The sequence below is a fragment of the Chinchilla lanigera genome, unplaced genomic scaffold (assembly GCF_000276665.1).
Source record: "Chinchilla lanigera isolate Chin_1 unplaced genomic scaffold, ChiLan1.0 scaffold00014, whole genome shotgun sequence".
Lineage (NCBI taxonomy): Eukaryota > Metazoa > Chordata > Mammalia > Rodentia > Chinchillidae > Chinchilla > Chinchilla lanigera.
The window spans coordinates 22,609,840-22,625,838 of NW_004955415.1; the positions used below are offsets into that span (position 1 = coordinate 22,609,840).

General features: G+C 37.2%; 1 protein-coding gene across 2 annotated transcripts in view; it reads left to right on the top strand.

Moving 5' to 3' along the window:
- Positions 1–15,999, top strand: part of Sptlc3 (serine palmitoyltransferase, long chain base subunit 3) — a 153,879-nt gene that overhangs the window by 77,647 nt on the left and 60,233 nt on the right. For both annotated transcript variants that reach the window (XM_013512291.1, XM_013512292.1), the window contains exons 6-7: positions 9,282–9,406; positions 11,285–11,378. In XM_013512291.1, coding sequence (XP_013367745.1) covers positions 9,282–9,406; positions 11,285–11,378 — 219 coding nt within the window. The remainder of the gene's footprint in view (positions 1–9,281; positions 9,407–11,284; positions 11,379–15,999) is intronic.

Here is a 15,999-nt window from a genome sequence, read left to right on the forward strand (position 1 = left end):
TCAATGTATTTTGTGAATCTGTTCAACATAATTTTATCAGGTCATTTGGAATCATAATGTAGCCGGGCCCCATAGCACATATCTTTAATCCCAGCTACTCTGGAAGCTGAAGCAAGAGAATCCCAAATGTTGAGTCTGTCTGGGAAATTGAGCGAGATTCTGCCTCAAAATTTAAAAAATTAAAATTACAAATGACTAGGAAAATAGCTTAATGATACAGCTGCACTGAGTAGTAGTTTATTTAGTTTCATACAAAGGAATGGTAAAGGCCCTGAAATTAAATTCCTTGGGTTTAAATCATAGCTCCTCCTTTTCCAAACTATGGCTTGGATAAGCTTAGTGCTCTCAAGTTCTTCCTATGTAAAATGATAAATACAAAAAGAAAATAAAGTAAGTTATAAAATATAAAGAGTGTACGTGGTGAGTTCTAAAAATATACTATATATGAATATATGCATCAAGAAAGGAGGTTATATTTTATTTTGTAGTATTTTCTCATTCTTTACAATGATTTCACTTTTCTTGGGTAGATGATTATTTTCTTTTTGCTTTATGTTTTTAAAATTTGTATTAGTATATGTTTGAGAAATGTAAAAGCATATTCATTTTAGAAAATTGGTACATATACATAGCTTAGACAGTTTTCTTAAAAATGAACAGAGGTGGGCTAGAGCTATAGTGGTAATGCATGTGCTTAGCATGTGCAAAGGCCTTGGTTCAGTCCCCAGCACCACAAAACAAAACAGATGCCTAAATGAGGTCAGGCGTTCAGGCACAGTCTTATAAAGAGAGTTCCGGTTCTTCCAAGATATTACCTCTGAGTCAGACAGAATAGATCTTCCAGCCTACCAGAGAGACTGTGGCACAGGCAGGGCAGATTCTTGAGCCTAAGCCAGGAATTTTCAAAGCATAGCTGGCGCAAGAATCACCTGCAAGGACTTGATAAAACACAAGTTGCTGGTTCCACTCAACAGAGTTACTAATTCCATAGGTGTGGAATAGGACCCATGGTTTTGCATTTCTAGTAAGGTCTCAGGGATAACTGACCCTGACACTCTAGGTACCCCATGTTGAGAACCACCTGGAGTTGACATAGTTGACCAAAGTTTCCCAAAATGCACTGCTTCTTCACTTATGTAGGGTAAATACCATGTATGCTTGGGAGACTGTATACTCTGGAAAAAAAAAAGTTAAATAGACAACACACACTCAAGGAAATCAGTGAAATAAGTTAATTATGATTAACTGAACATACCCCAACACATAGTGCCTTTCACATTTAGGAAAGGTTCAATTCAGGCAAATGCAGAGACGCTTTTCTTTCACTCCTTCCACATTTCCCTTTACTCTAAAGGGTGTGTAGTTTCTTTCTCTTTCCCAAGCACACAGAGGTGTGTGGTAACACATATTATTTGCATATGTATGTCCTTAAGCCCTTTGTGGTTCCGGTTTCACCCTGAACTGTCAGTCATGAGATCTCCCACGGCCAAAGCTCCATCTACAGCCATTTATCAGTCATAAGTTCACTTATGATTCGTGTTATTTTTTAAATCTCATGAAATGCCATAATTCTTATAGCAAGAAAAGCTCATCTCAGCTCGAAAATTTTTCTGCCCTTGAAAAGGAAATCTTATGCTTAAATCTTATCAGGGTACCTGAATAGATTTTATACCCAAAGGTAGTCTTATTGAGAACATATGTTCCTTCAAATTATCATAGCAATTTCAAGAAGTAGCCTACAATATTTTTGCTTTTCAACACATCAAAATGTATGTGTTGGCTTAGGAAACCATACAACTGGGTGTAATAGAAAACTGTTTCCACTTTAAAGGAAGTGATGTGTGATTTTCACATTAGCAATCAGTGTAACTTTGCTAAAATAGCTCTTCTATTTTTCAGTTTACAAACATTCTCTGTAGTCATTAGTTTGTAAACACCTCTCCACCCTCCCAGCTTACCTTTCTGACAAATTCTCTGCTACCATTTAGTTCACATTACTAAGGCACAATTTTATCAGATCATTTGGAATTATAATGTAGTCGAGCCCTATAGCACATATCTTTAATCCCAGCTACTCTGGAAGCTGAAGCAAGAGAATCCCAAATGTTGAGTCTGTCTGGGAAATTGAGCAAGATTCTGCCTCAAAATTTAAAAAATTAAAATTACAAATGACTAGGAAAATAGCTTAATGATACAGCTGCACTGAGTAGTAGTTTATTTAGTTTCATACAAAGGAATGGTAAAGGCCCTGAAATTAAATTCCTTGGGTTTAAATCATAGCTCCTCCTTTTCCAAACTATGGCTTGGATAAGCTTAGTGCTCTCAAGTTCTTCCTATGTAAAATGATAAATACAAAAAGAAAATAAAGTAAGTTATAAAATATAAAGAGTGTACGTGGTGAGTTCTTGTGCTTCTTTCTCAAAGATTTGTAGCTAAATCCGGAGAATGTACAGTCTCATTACTGTACCGTCTCATTACTGAGCTTTGGAAAAAAAGACCAGCTGAAATTTTCAAAATGTCTAAATTAAAGCACCTTTGAAGTATGAACTTGTGTTCTTCTAAGTTCTCTGAGAATAAACAGTTTCTAAGAAATTGCTACCAAGTAGAGGTCTTGCTGTCTTTAAAAACACAATTTTAACTAACAGACTTTTACTCAAATCAGTGCTACAAAGATTCTTTTAAGCAGCGGATTCAATTATATAGGCTATAAACATCCCCCACTCCAATCAATTCATGCAGCAAAACCTTTCTTTATAAAGAATGCTCGTTCCCTCCACCCGATTATTGTAAATTCCGATTAATGAGATTCCATTGCATGTCTCTCCGGCCTCTTTATTTTCCTTTAAAAGTATTTGTAAGAAGAAGAGGACTCTCAGAGGAACAGTTTGAAAGTCGAAAAATGAAAGTATGTGCTGGTGTCTGAAAGGCTTTTGGCAATTTCCTGAGATCTAGTATTGTTCTGACAAGATAATTGCCCTTTTTTCGACAGTGATAGAAATCATAGCATAGCCAAATTTCAACTAGCAGAGAGATATTTCTGAAAGTGTAGCATTTGGCCCTGTATGTTCAATAAAGGCAGGCAAGCACAATGATTTAATGAGATGTGCCAATGATTTTACATGTGTATAATACCTGCCAACAAAATGATACCTAGGGTGTTCAAACAAATACAGACTCATGGACATTCAAAATTTGTAGATTTCCCTGTCCCTCTCCTCCCCTAGCAAATATTGTAAGATGAGATCATGAAGTACAGAAATGTTTTAGTGTGTTGGCAGTCGATTTTTCTACAGTCTTTGTTGTTGATGTGTCGAGAGCAAAAAACAGTTCTTGTGAGTCCTACTGGAGAGCTCTTTGTGTTTGTATTGTGTCGCACTGCTCCATAGCTAAAATCAGAAGCCATCAAAATCAAATGTCACTAAACTAATCCAGGTGCCCCTATTGTACTTCCTAGAAGTTATGAATAACTTTTACAGTCTTCAGTAATTGCAGGAATTTTTAAAGAGGATAATATTTTGTGATATATGAAAATTACATGAAATTTAGATTTCAAGGTCTATAAAGTTTCACTGGAACACTGCCACACTCATTTTTTGTGTATCGTATGGTCTATGACTGCTTCTGCTTTACAGTGGCAGAGTTGAATAGTTACAATAGCAACCACATAGCCAGAAAATTCTAAACTGTTTACTCTCTGAGCCTCTGTAAAAAGTTTGCTGATCTAGACAAGTGCTCGTGATCATAGTGACTTGGAAAGAAAAATCCTTCAGATTTAATAGCAGTGGACCAGATTTCCTCTGAAGGCTTGGCAAAATACAGTCACTTATGGTTAACAGAGCTTCACAACCTCCTCCAAACTGCACACAAGTGAAGTAAAGAGGGGAGCAGGATACCCAAGAGCTGTGGGACAATATCTAACAGCAGAATCCTTTAGGCAGAATGATAGACACTGGGCTTAAATGCAGGAATCACCATTTCAAGCAAAGTGGCACAGATGTGACTGATGGCCATGACACAATTGGAACACAGATGGGATCACTGGCACGTCCCCATAAGAGACGATAATTTCCTTTTAGGTCAAATTTAGGGATAGCTCACAAACAGTACTTTCTGGGCCAACAGTGACAAAATCATAGTTTGGAAAATATTTTCACATGCCACAAAGGAAGAATTAGTTACTGTGAAATAACACCCAAACAATGTTCATGTTCTGCCTAAAGAGTACAGGCAAGTCAGTATCAATAAAGATTCAGCATAAATATAGTCTATATCAGAGTGTTGGTATCCCATAGAATCAAATTTTTATTGATTTTCCTGATGGGAGTGAATCCAGTGGTTGGGATATGAAAATATTGCTTAGAGAAGAGTATACATCCAGGTTGCATTTATTTTTTATTTGTTAAACACTTTTGAGTATCACACTGGATAACCATCAGGTTATAACAAGAGTCAATATACATATAAGGTACTAATGTAGAGATCCACTGTCCCTAGACAAACTATAGTTGTAACTGCCCTCCAGAAACTAAAATGTCATCAAGAAGAACAAAAATTAAAATTATCATGGGTTTACTTGTAACTTCAGCAAGGATTTTAGCTTTACTTTCTTGTAATTAAAAAAGTGAATATGTATATACCAAAGACACATTTTCCAATACAATTTCTAGAACTACTTAAGGGACCAAACTGGCACTTGCAATTTGACCCCTCTACTTAATGGAAGTAGGTCCTAAAAGTTCATGAAAAGGAACTTAGCCAAGTTTCTAGTGATGACTATGTTTCCCCAAGTTCTTTTTCTATTTTTATCTCTTGAGTACAAAGTATAGGAAGAGGAAAGCAGCATTCAATTAATTTAAAGGAGTGAAACTTTTATTATTACTTAAAGAACACCACCTCACCCCCAGACTAGACCAGATTTTCAAAGGCATAGCTTCCTGAAGTAGAAAATGTGCTACCATCCTGGGGACTCCCACATTTGTTTATAAAACCTGAGGTATGAATGACCAAACAAATACAGCCTATGATAATTGGATTTGGGGACTATTACTTTCTACAAATGAAAGTAAGTCCCTAGATGCAAGATCACTCATAACTTAACTGTGAGACATCTAGTCATAGAAATTGATCTACTTAAAAAGTCACTTTATAAACCATCTGCCCATTAGAAATCCAAAAAAGTTCTGGACAGTGGACTCCTACATTTCCTTTCTCATTGTCTTTAAACTGGGACTAATGTTAGAGACCTTACAGTGTGCAATCTCTTCAGGTGGTCTTAGACATCCCATTTCTCACAGTTGGTTGACTGTTTGATTGCTTGACAACACATTCCATGTTATCTTAAAGACTTTTAAAGATGCAACTGTCTGGATAAACTCATGGGATGGCAGATCAAGGGAAGAGATTTATTTTGAACATCAGTGCATACAGTTCCTGTAAGTAGGCCAGGACATTGACCTTCTGGGCAGGAAAGGTTTATGGAGGAAGTTAACAAGTTGGTAACACTTGGGTGCCTTCTGTCTGCTAGAGGAGTTTTCCGGGTATGTGTTTTCACACTGGTACTCACTGCATAGTCACTTTATTGCCTCAGCACTGCATGGCACCTATTATCATTGTACTAGTTCCATCCCCTACTCTAAGCTCAGCTTTGTCTTTGTTCTCCATCAAAAGACGCTAAACAATTTTACAAGCACCTACTATGTGTCAGCACCGGGCTGCACACTGTTGTCACCAAGACAAAGCATCTACTGTACTGTCATGGCATCTCTGATACTATGAACACAATAGCATCTATGGAAAGCAGTGGGTCTCACACACAGTATCTGCACTTCGAGGGCCCCTTCTGTAGTAGGGAAGGCTGTCCCTAGGAACCTCCTCAGCTCAACGTCATAACTGCTGTCATCATCATATGGTAAAGATCACGTAATCTCAGAAGGGGAAATGGTCAGGTTTTTACCTCAGGAAGTTGAGAAAGACAGCTGAGCATAAACAACCTATTAGGTGGACTTCAAAGGCTGAAGGGGAGCTGATACTGGAACAGGAAGACCACTCTGTTAAGAGGAAAAAAACACATGCAATGTCTTCCAGTACCTCCGAAAACCGGGGAGGTAGCCAGAGGCCACTCACATGTTAGTGCCAGGACAGGAGCCAGAACTCATGCCCAGGTCAGTGGCCCTTTACTAACTCTTCTTCTTGACACCAGTGCATTTGAGACACAGTCTACACTAGGTAAGAACAAACTGGACAAATGATTATCTGCCCACAAGTTTCTCTCTACATGTCAGTTTCTTTTGATGCTCTGTAACTTTGATAATACAAAGTTTTAAATTACAATTTGAAAAACCAAGAATGGGCTGCCCTTGGGGAAAGAGAAGCTAGGGGCCAGTTGGTGCAGACATATGGCTTGTCCTTATTTAGTCTTTAAATAGATAATATAGCCATGAATTTTAAAAGGAAACCTGAAAGGCACAAAAGGATTTCTCTCATTTTTAATTAAAAAGATATTGTATCTGATCAAATAATTAAAACATTTTATTGAGTCTTTTTTTTTTTAAATTACAGTTTGAATTTTTTACTCCACCACCCTCCCCCCACCAAACTTAAGTAAGGTTGGTGCTGCTAATGAATCTGCTTTTGACAGCTTTGAGGATACATGAGTTTGGGTCTGAGAAGTAAGGTCACCAGACATTTGTCCTAACAGTGTGACCTCTCACAAAGTGCCATGGTCAGAGGCCAAATGTCCTATTTAATAGTCTGTCCAAATCTTTAAACTGACCATCCAATACATTCTAAAGTTTAACCCCTGCCCATTTTACCACACTCAGGGAGCTAATTTGAATAAAATAAATAAATTCTATTTATTTAAATAGAATTCTGATATGCCACTCTGTATAGTAAAATATGTTGATCTTTAGGTTGAAAGAAGTATGTTCACAATAGTCCTAAACATGCTGACCGTATTCCTCACGCTTAACTTTCAGCAGCAGTTTGGACATCATACAAACTGTAGCATCTGTCCTCTTGTATACTTTTCTGTTCTGAAAAATATGTTATTTAGAAAATACCACCCCCTATTTTTATACAACAGAGTATTATTCAGCTATTAAAAAAGATAAATTCAAGGCTTTTGTAGGTAAATGGGTGCAACTAGAGACCATACTCATAAGTGAAATAAATCCAACCCAAATGTGTAAACATCATATTGTCTCCTTGGTGTACGAACCTGAAAGACTAGGTAAAACTCAAGATGTACAATAGATGATAGGAAAGGGAAAGAAATTGCTCAAAGGAAGGAACAAGTAAGATGAGGGAAAGAAGAAAAAAGAAAGAAGGAAGGCAAAATATACATATATATATGAATAGCTGCGATAACTGTATTGCTGATGTCTGATGGTGTATTGAAGTGAACAGTTAATGCTCACAATTCTTTATGTTCTGATCGATTTTACATGCTTGTATCTGGTGGTCTGAGCAACTGATTTGAAGGTAACAATATGCAATGGAATTACAATGGTGACCTCCTACTATCTTGTCTAGTGAAACTCTGTATTATCTCTAATATTTTATCAAAGAATTATTTTCTTATTCTCTTTAATGTTTTGAGCAATCTTGCATTCTTATGTTGGGTAATCTGAACAACGTAGTTGAGGACAGCAAAATGTAATGTAACAACCACTGTTGATTCATAATATTTTGTCTTGAGGCCCTGTATCACTTTGAATGTTCTTGCTTTGATTTGTTTATGTTTGTGGTACTGGTATGCTGCCACTGTTCTATTTTTTTTTGTTTGTTTCTCATTTACTACTCTCTTTAAAATAAAAAAAAAGAAAATACCACCCCCCAAAGAATAATATAATGCAAGAACTCCTGTAATTTTTTAATTTGGTACTAGCCATATTAAAATCTTTTAAAAACCAGATAAAATTAAACTGATAGCACATTTTATTTAACCCAATATAAGCAAAATATTACCTTGTAAATGTGATTGATATACAATATTTTAATAATTTGGTTTCATGTTCTCATTGCTGTTGCTGTACTAAGCCTTCAAAAATGCATGCATTTTTGCATATATAACACATCTCCATTCACACACTAAATTTTCAGTGGTTAAATGTAAAATGTAATTCTATCAAAATAATCAAACTGTTTTAAGGGAAAATATTTACAGTACTTCTGTTTTGAAACAAGTCAATGCAAGTTAAATAAAATTTAAAATTCAGTTCCTCAGTTACACTAACCACGTGTAGTTAGTGGCCATGCTTAAATAGAGTGGACCTGGAAGTAGGCATGATGGCAAACAAATGTTGGAAGCATCAGCATCTTCCCTCAGCAAACCATAAGAGGATTAAGCGTCAGAAGGGGTCGGAGAAGAAGCACATAAAAGGTCATATAGAGCTAAAAATTTTAGAGTTAGACTAGATTATCTCTGTTGATTTTTATCTATGGCATCGTTAAGCTTCACTTTTCTTAGCTGTAAAATAATAATACCTGCATTACTGAGCATCTCACATTAAATGAGGTAAACTTACTACCAGGCTTCTAAGATTAAACAAGATAATCAAAGCTGCTGCTTTGGCACAGGTCTAATTCATTATGTCTATTTTATTAGCATCTATAGAAGCCGTGGAGTCCATTTGCATTTAAGAGAGGGGAACCTCCGAGGAGATCATAATTGTACTAATTACTTGTGAGATGTAGGGTGGAGAGAGAGGAACTGTGATATGTACATTTAGAAAATTTAATTGCATTATAAAATATACATAGAAGAGTGAACCAATTGTAAGCATGCAGATCAATGGATTTTTACAAAGTACACTTTCCTATATACCAAGCACCCAAATCTGGAACCAGAACATTAAGAGAATCTCAAAACCCTCCTCAAGTTCCTAACCAAAGGACCTATTCTCCTGAATTCTAATACTATAGATTTGTTTTGTCTACTTGTAGCCTTTACATAAAAGGACTCAAATAGACTGTGTTCTTCTTTAGCACAATTTATTTGTGTGATTTATCCACATTGTATGTGGTGCAGTGGTTCATTCTCCCTCTTTGTATTATATTCCAGTATGCAAATATCCTATATTGTAGTTCCTCCAAAGCTCTCTACTTTGCATACATGGGGCCTCTGTCCTTGTGTTATTTATTCATTTTACATTTTATTCAATGTATTTATTCACTTTACAGTAGATGAATATTTGGAATTTGGAATATCTGGAATTTTCATTTTCAATCTCAGACTTAATAGAAAGATAAGAATCACTCCTTGTAAATTTGATGTGCAGGTACCGTGGATAAACATAAGGAGTTGGAGGATCTCTTGGCCAAGTTCCTGAGTGTAGAAGCAGCAATGATTTTCGGGATGGGATTTGCAACAAACTCGACAAACATCCCTGTACTAGTTGGAAAGGTGAGAATTTGTTAGCATAATTATCTTCTAGCATATTATTCCTAACAACTATAACTCAGAGCAGATCCTTTGTTAGAAGTATGACTGAAAAGTCCTTTTCTAGTGAGCAGATGATTGGATGCTCAGATTTTTTAATGAGTGTTCTAGCATGTCCAGAAAATCACTTTATGTTGATGTTCCCAGTTATAAAAATGCCAGCTTGCGTGTGGGTCTGAGTTCACATCAATGACAGCTTAGCAAAGTCAATAAGTTTTACACTCTTTAGTACCCATTTGCAATGTAGCAGATATTTATTAAGCATTTATTTTTATAAAATTTTTTTCTAGCTTATCCATTCACTTACTCATTTAATCAACTATTCATTGAATGTACTGTTCTGGCATTAAGCCAGACACAAGCAATACAAAGGTGAACAAGACCTGTGCCTTGTAAATTCATGTGGCTTGCAATCTAGTAGGGAGGCATATGACAACAAAAACATGCACATAACATGACAGGAGACAAAAGAGTTGCCCCAGCGTCCCCTTGAGAGTGTCTGCTATGCCTGTGCAGGAGGGTGACATAAGAAGAGAATTTTAACAGGCAAGTAAGTTACTTCCTTAACACAAGGACAGAGGCCCCATGTATGCAAAGCAGAGAGCTTTGGAGGAACTACACTATAGGATAGCAGTCAAGGAAGAGACAGGAGTTGAAGGCAAGTGTCAAACCCCAAAGAGACCTACAGTGTAAGTCATTCCAGAGTGTTTGAAATTGTTCCTGAGAAAAGAGGAAAGTTGGTTATTTAAGTTAAGCAAGTGTAATAATCAGATTTATATTTTTTAAAAATCAAATGACAGCCAAGTGTGACATGTGATCTTAGATCGGGTTCTGCACTGAGAAAAAGGAGAGAGAATATCTATAAAGGATGTTCAGATAGTACCAGGACAGTTAAGGAAATTTGAATTATATATTATATGCTAGTACTGTATAAACATGGAACTTCATAGATAGGATAATTGCATTGTAGTTTTGTAGAATCTCCTTGTTCTGAGTAGATATGGCTAAAGAATAAAGAGGTGAAGTGTCAGAAGGTTTACGACAACTCTTATTAATATAAACACATGTCTACAGTACAGAGATATGACAGTTTCACTCAGAAACAAAATACATTATGAATACCAAGATGTAAGAACTCAAAGATTCTGAGTAGCCACAAAAGGCAAAAGTCTACCATGACTTATTCCTGCATTTTTTGATATGTTGGCACAGTTCTATAATTTACACATTTTAAAATTAAAAATAAAAATTTACACACAGTAATTAATCAGTAGAATATTAGTCTGAGTTTTTCCATTCACCCTCAAACTGCAAATTGGCATCCACACTCTTCCAAATTCAAAATCTTGAAGTATAGAGCAGGGGCGTTTCTGTTTGCATGGGATGTTTATACAGTGGAGGAGCATCATAAAGCAAGAACCTGAAATGCTCTGCTAGAAAGACCCTGCCTCCCAGTATCAATATCTAAAACTATCCCATCCAATCTAACATAGATTGAAATCCCCCAGCAAGTCCATATCCCTCTCCCAAATGAGCTTTCCTGTCAGAGATCAATCTACCTTGTGCTTAACATAGACCTTGGGTGAACTCTGTTGAGAACTACAGTATTTGTAAAGACTCCAGTAAAGACTGAGTCTCTCAAGACAGTTCCCATTTCTATAAGCTAACTGCCATGAACAATTTTACCAACATACACCCCAGTTTAAACTCCAGGCCTTTGAAAATCAAAGAGGGTGCCAGGCATCTGTGTTACTGGTTTCAGAATGTCTTCCTGTTCCCACAGGTTTTCTTTCCCTCCTTTGATTTATTTCCGTGTGTTCTGTGTGCTTGTTTCCTGCACAGGGATGCCTCATTTTAAGTGATGAGTTGAACCACACCTCTATCGTCCTCGGGGCCCGACTCTCAGGTGCAACCATAAGGACCTACAAACACAACAGTGAGTAACAGTGCACTCATCTAACAGGTCCCGATTTGCTACCAGAACAAGGGAACGATTATTGATGAGGTTTTCCCTTGCTCTTCAAACTGGCAACTTAGCCTAATGAAACACCATGTTTATATTCACTGGTGGTTTGTTCACCTCTGGTGACCCGGGACAAATGGCTGAAGTGTATTAACCATCCAGATTGCTAAGTGTAAACCAAACACATTAATGTCACTCTCAGTGTTCATGCAGTGTGACCTCTGCAGACATGATTGATTTCTTAGGACTCTCATTTATTATCAGAAGTGTGATAACTCTCCCCATCTTGTGACTCTGCCTTGGGAAAGTCTGAAGACTTTTCATATCATAGGCAAAAAAGGAGCTTATTTCTTGGTATGATGCCTCCTCTCACTATCCCCACATACAAAATGTTCAAAAACTGGTCCCCCCAAACCATCTCCTTATATGATTAAAATGTCCCCTCTGACTCAGGTGGGGTGGCTGGGTGGTGGTGAGAAGGAAGACAAAGACTACTTCCTGTTTAGACACCTGACAAAGCAGCACGGGAAGCCTTTGGAAGCACTGGGAAGGAAGTAGGCAGTGGCAGACACCTGTGCTTCTTCATCTGGCTCTGCCCCTGACTTGTGTCACTTTTGGGAAATCCTTTCATCTTGCTTGAATTCAGTTTTAGTATCTAACTAATGAGGGTATTGAACTAGATAATGGGTAAAAGTTTCTTAGTTGAAGGTTCTGATTCTACTGCATTGTTATCAGAGACCTCTTCTGTTTTATGTGTATGTACATGCATAAATGCACACTCTCTTTTCCCTTTCTGAGTGCCTTTCTCTCCTGCTGTCCCTCCCTCTCCATGTTTCCCTGTCTCTCTGCCTTAGCATGCTCCTCCTCCCTCCAATGGAGAAATGAGGAAGAAAGTAAGGAAAAAGAGACTGATAGAGCGTAGAAAAAGAATTGCCCCAGCTCTGTTTTGCCCAGTTCATAGCAAGCTCAATCCAAAGAACAGTCATCCTAACAGGGAGAAGAGACAATGTGTGAGTATATTCTCAAGTGAATCCCCCTCCTTTCTGACATGTAGAGTTGTTCAAATGAAAACTCTCCTGCTCTCCCTGAGTCTAACTATGGCTTACTGAAGCCCTTTTAGCCTCTTTCTGAACACAAATACTCTAAAGTTTAGAGTCTGGTCCCCCAGAATAACTACACTGTGCACCTTTCTATCCAATCTTCATATCCAATCTATCCAGTACTCAGTAGAACATTTTCTACTGAAAATATTCTGACCATGCTTATTAATTTTTCAACAACTAATCTTGGTTTTAGTCTGTGGTAAGCCTAGTTAAATTTCTTCAGTTATGCTTGATTCATCATTGATTGTCAGTTGTCATAGGTTGAAATTATTTTGGCAATGTTGGACATCACCTTTGCAGTATGTATCTTTTAGGGCTTCAAGACACACTTATCAAGAAACCAGAGCAAACACCTTTAGTATTAGTACAGGTATGTTTTGTATGCTCTTTTGATTCTTTAGGATGCAGCTGATTAGTGATCAAAGCCTCTGTCTACTTAGGAAAGAATAAAGGAAATAACCAACAGTTCTTTAACTGTAGGTGGTTAAATATAACTCCTGTGAAGACATAACCTGACTGTTTTGTATAAGAACAAATGAGTGGACCATTGTCTATGTTAATGTCTTAGTTACTTTTCTCTTCACTGAGACAAAGTACCAGATACACAAAGTTAAAAGAGGAGTGGTATATTGATCTCACAGTTTGTAGAGGTTTTGATCCATAATTGCCTGGCTCCAAGGCAGGGTGGCATGGCAGAGGGGCATCGCAGAGAACAGTTCATGGTGCTGACAAGGTAGCAAAAGCAACATGGGAAAAAAAGACAAGCCTCTTTCTGTCCCTTATGTTGTATGCAGGCTACCCACCCTAGAGCAGGTGTAGCACTCACACCCTTAATCCTAGCCAGAACTGTGCCAAACCAATCAGTGCACTTGTTTACTAGTCACACACCCTTAATCCCAGCACCACACTCTAGATTCAGCCACCTCTGAAAAAGCCTTATGACAACATGAGGCTTTGGGGGGACATGTAGACACAAACCTTACCAGTTAATGTCTCATGTGTTTACTTCATTTTGCCAAGAGTAATGGCCCATGACCCTAGTTGCACAACAGAGTCATCTGGGGAACATTTTTGAAAGACCAATGCCTTTGTCCACCTCCAGGCCAGCTGAGTTCATATAGCTGAGTTGAAGTATCCCTGGTTCTTGCCAGTATGCCCTAGGATATGTCACCAGGATAATACTGTCATACTAGCTCCATTTTCCTCTCATTGTTTTTTATAAGATAATGTCCTAGCTATTAGAGAGTCTACAATCTAGTAGGAAAGACAGTTATGTATGCAAATAGCTGTATTGAGGATCAAAGCAAACAAGGGCCACGTTGACACTAGACAGTGGTTAAGGCCACAGGCTTTGGCCACAATCCCTTTGCACATTCATAAGAATAGCTGCTATTAAAAAGTTGACAAACATAAATGTCAGCAAGGATATAGAATGACTGGAATTCTGGTCAGTTGCTAGAGAATGTAAAATGGTTCAATGCCTTTGGAAACTCTTTGGCAGTGTATTATAAAGCTGAACATATCTCTACACTATGACTCACAAACTCTACCCTAAGTATTTACCTTTGAGAAGTAAAAGCCATGTCCCCAAAAAGGCTTGTGTAAGAATTCATAGCAGTTTTTTCATAACATACAAAAGCTGGAGACAATTTGAATATCTATCAATAGGAAAATGGAAACATTTTTTATTACTTATTCACACATAAAATATCACTCTACAATAGAAAAGAAATGATACTAATACCATGCAATTTGGATGAATCTCAAGGAAAATATTTAATGGAATAAACCAGACATAGAAGAGTATACACACAAATATGAATTCATTTATAGCCAGTTCAAAAATAATCCATAGTGATAGACATTACAGAAATGCTTGCATCTGGTTGCAGGAGAGGGAATTTGTGGGATGAGACATAAAGGAAGTTTCTGAAAGTGATGGAAATATGTGATACCTTGATTGGGATGAAGATTACAGTCTTATTAAAATTAAATGAAGAGTAAACTTAAGTTCTATACATTTCCCTTCATGCAATCTTTATCCAAAAACTATCATTCTTAACAAATAGCATACATAAAATGAAAATAATTGATTCACTCTTTTGTAAAAAAAAGGTACAGTCTTGGACCCAAGTGTTTACATCCTTATTCTATAGTGTATCAGCCTGTAGTCCTAGACAAATTACTTGACCTTCTAGATCTCTATTTATATATTCTCAAAATGAGGATGACTGTCTTACCCACCGCATGACATGTTGAAAGAAGTATATAAAGTGCTTAGTACAAAGTCTGTAAATGGAAATAACTGAATTATTTTTACTACTGTGCTATTACTAGTATTCTTCTCCTCATCACTGTCATATTAAATGTCCCCAAGGGACAGGAGAAAACATTATGATAAGTCAGAAGACAGAATACATTTCACCTTGAGGATTGCATGAAATAGATAATATTTGCAGTAGACATTAACGAAAGGACTAAGAAAATATTACACACAGAATAAGACATTTCCAACAGAGGGATAAAGCAACAAGACTTCCAGGATGGCCTGAGTGTGGGGTCAACTCCCTGGAGGACAGACTGAAAACTAAGACCTTGGCTAGGTAGTACAGAGCTCTTAACGTGCATGGCAGCTCAAGAAGCATCAAGACGTGCCTGAGAAGTAGGGTCTCTACGTCTATGGGTGCACTGACTTGTTTAAAATATTTTACTGTCTTCCCATGTGCCCAGTGGAGACAGAAACAGAGAGAAGGCTTTGAATGAAGTTAAAGCTTTGAATAACACTGAATGAAAAAAACATACTGTAGATTGTGAAGACTGTCCCCAAAGCAATGGTGTCTCACACTTTTTCTACACTTCATGTGGTATTATTTGGAATTCAAATTCTGTTATTGACTAGTCTTCCACTGGAGGTTCTACAGAAATGATAGAGATAGATAGATAGATAGATAGATAGATAGATAGATAGATAGAAAGATGATAGATAGATAGATAGATAGGTAGATAGATAGACAGATGATAGACAGACAGACATACACACGTCTAACTAACTGGGAGACTAAGTACAAGTTTTGCTAACCCCTGATTTAGCATCTGTTTTCCAGAATGTTGTCTTTATTATTAATATCATTAATGTAGTTTATTAATACAATAATTCCCATTTTACTTATTTCTAAAATACTTTTATTTTTAATTTATACATAATAGTTTTATATATTTTGTCATTCTTTGTGTTGTGAACATTCTACTCAGCTTCAGGCTATTAGGGTATCAGTCTTCCAAGATGGCCACCAGCGCTTCCCATCTCTCGGTATTTATGCCTTTATGTGGTCTATCCCAGCATTCTGTCAGGGTTATTCTGTGGGATGAAAAGAATAAGGTTTGCCACGCATGGTGGTACACACCTGTAATCCCAGTGCTTGGGAGGCTGAGGCAGGAACATCACTGTGAGTTCAAGACCAACCTGAGCTACAAAGTGAACTCAAGGCCAG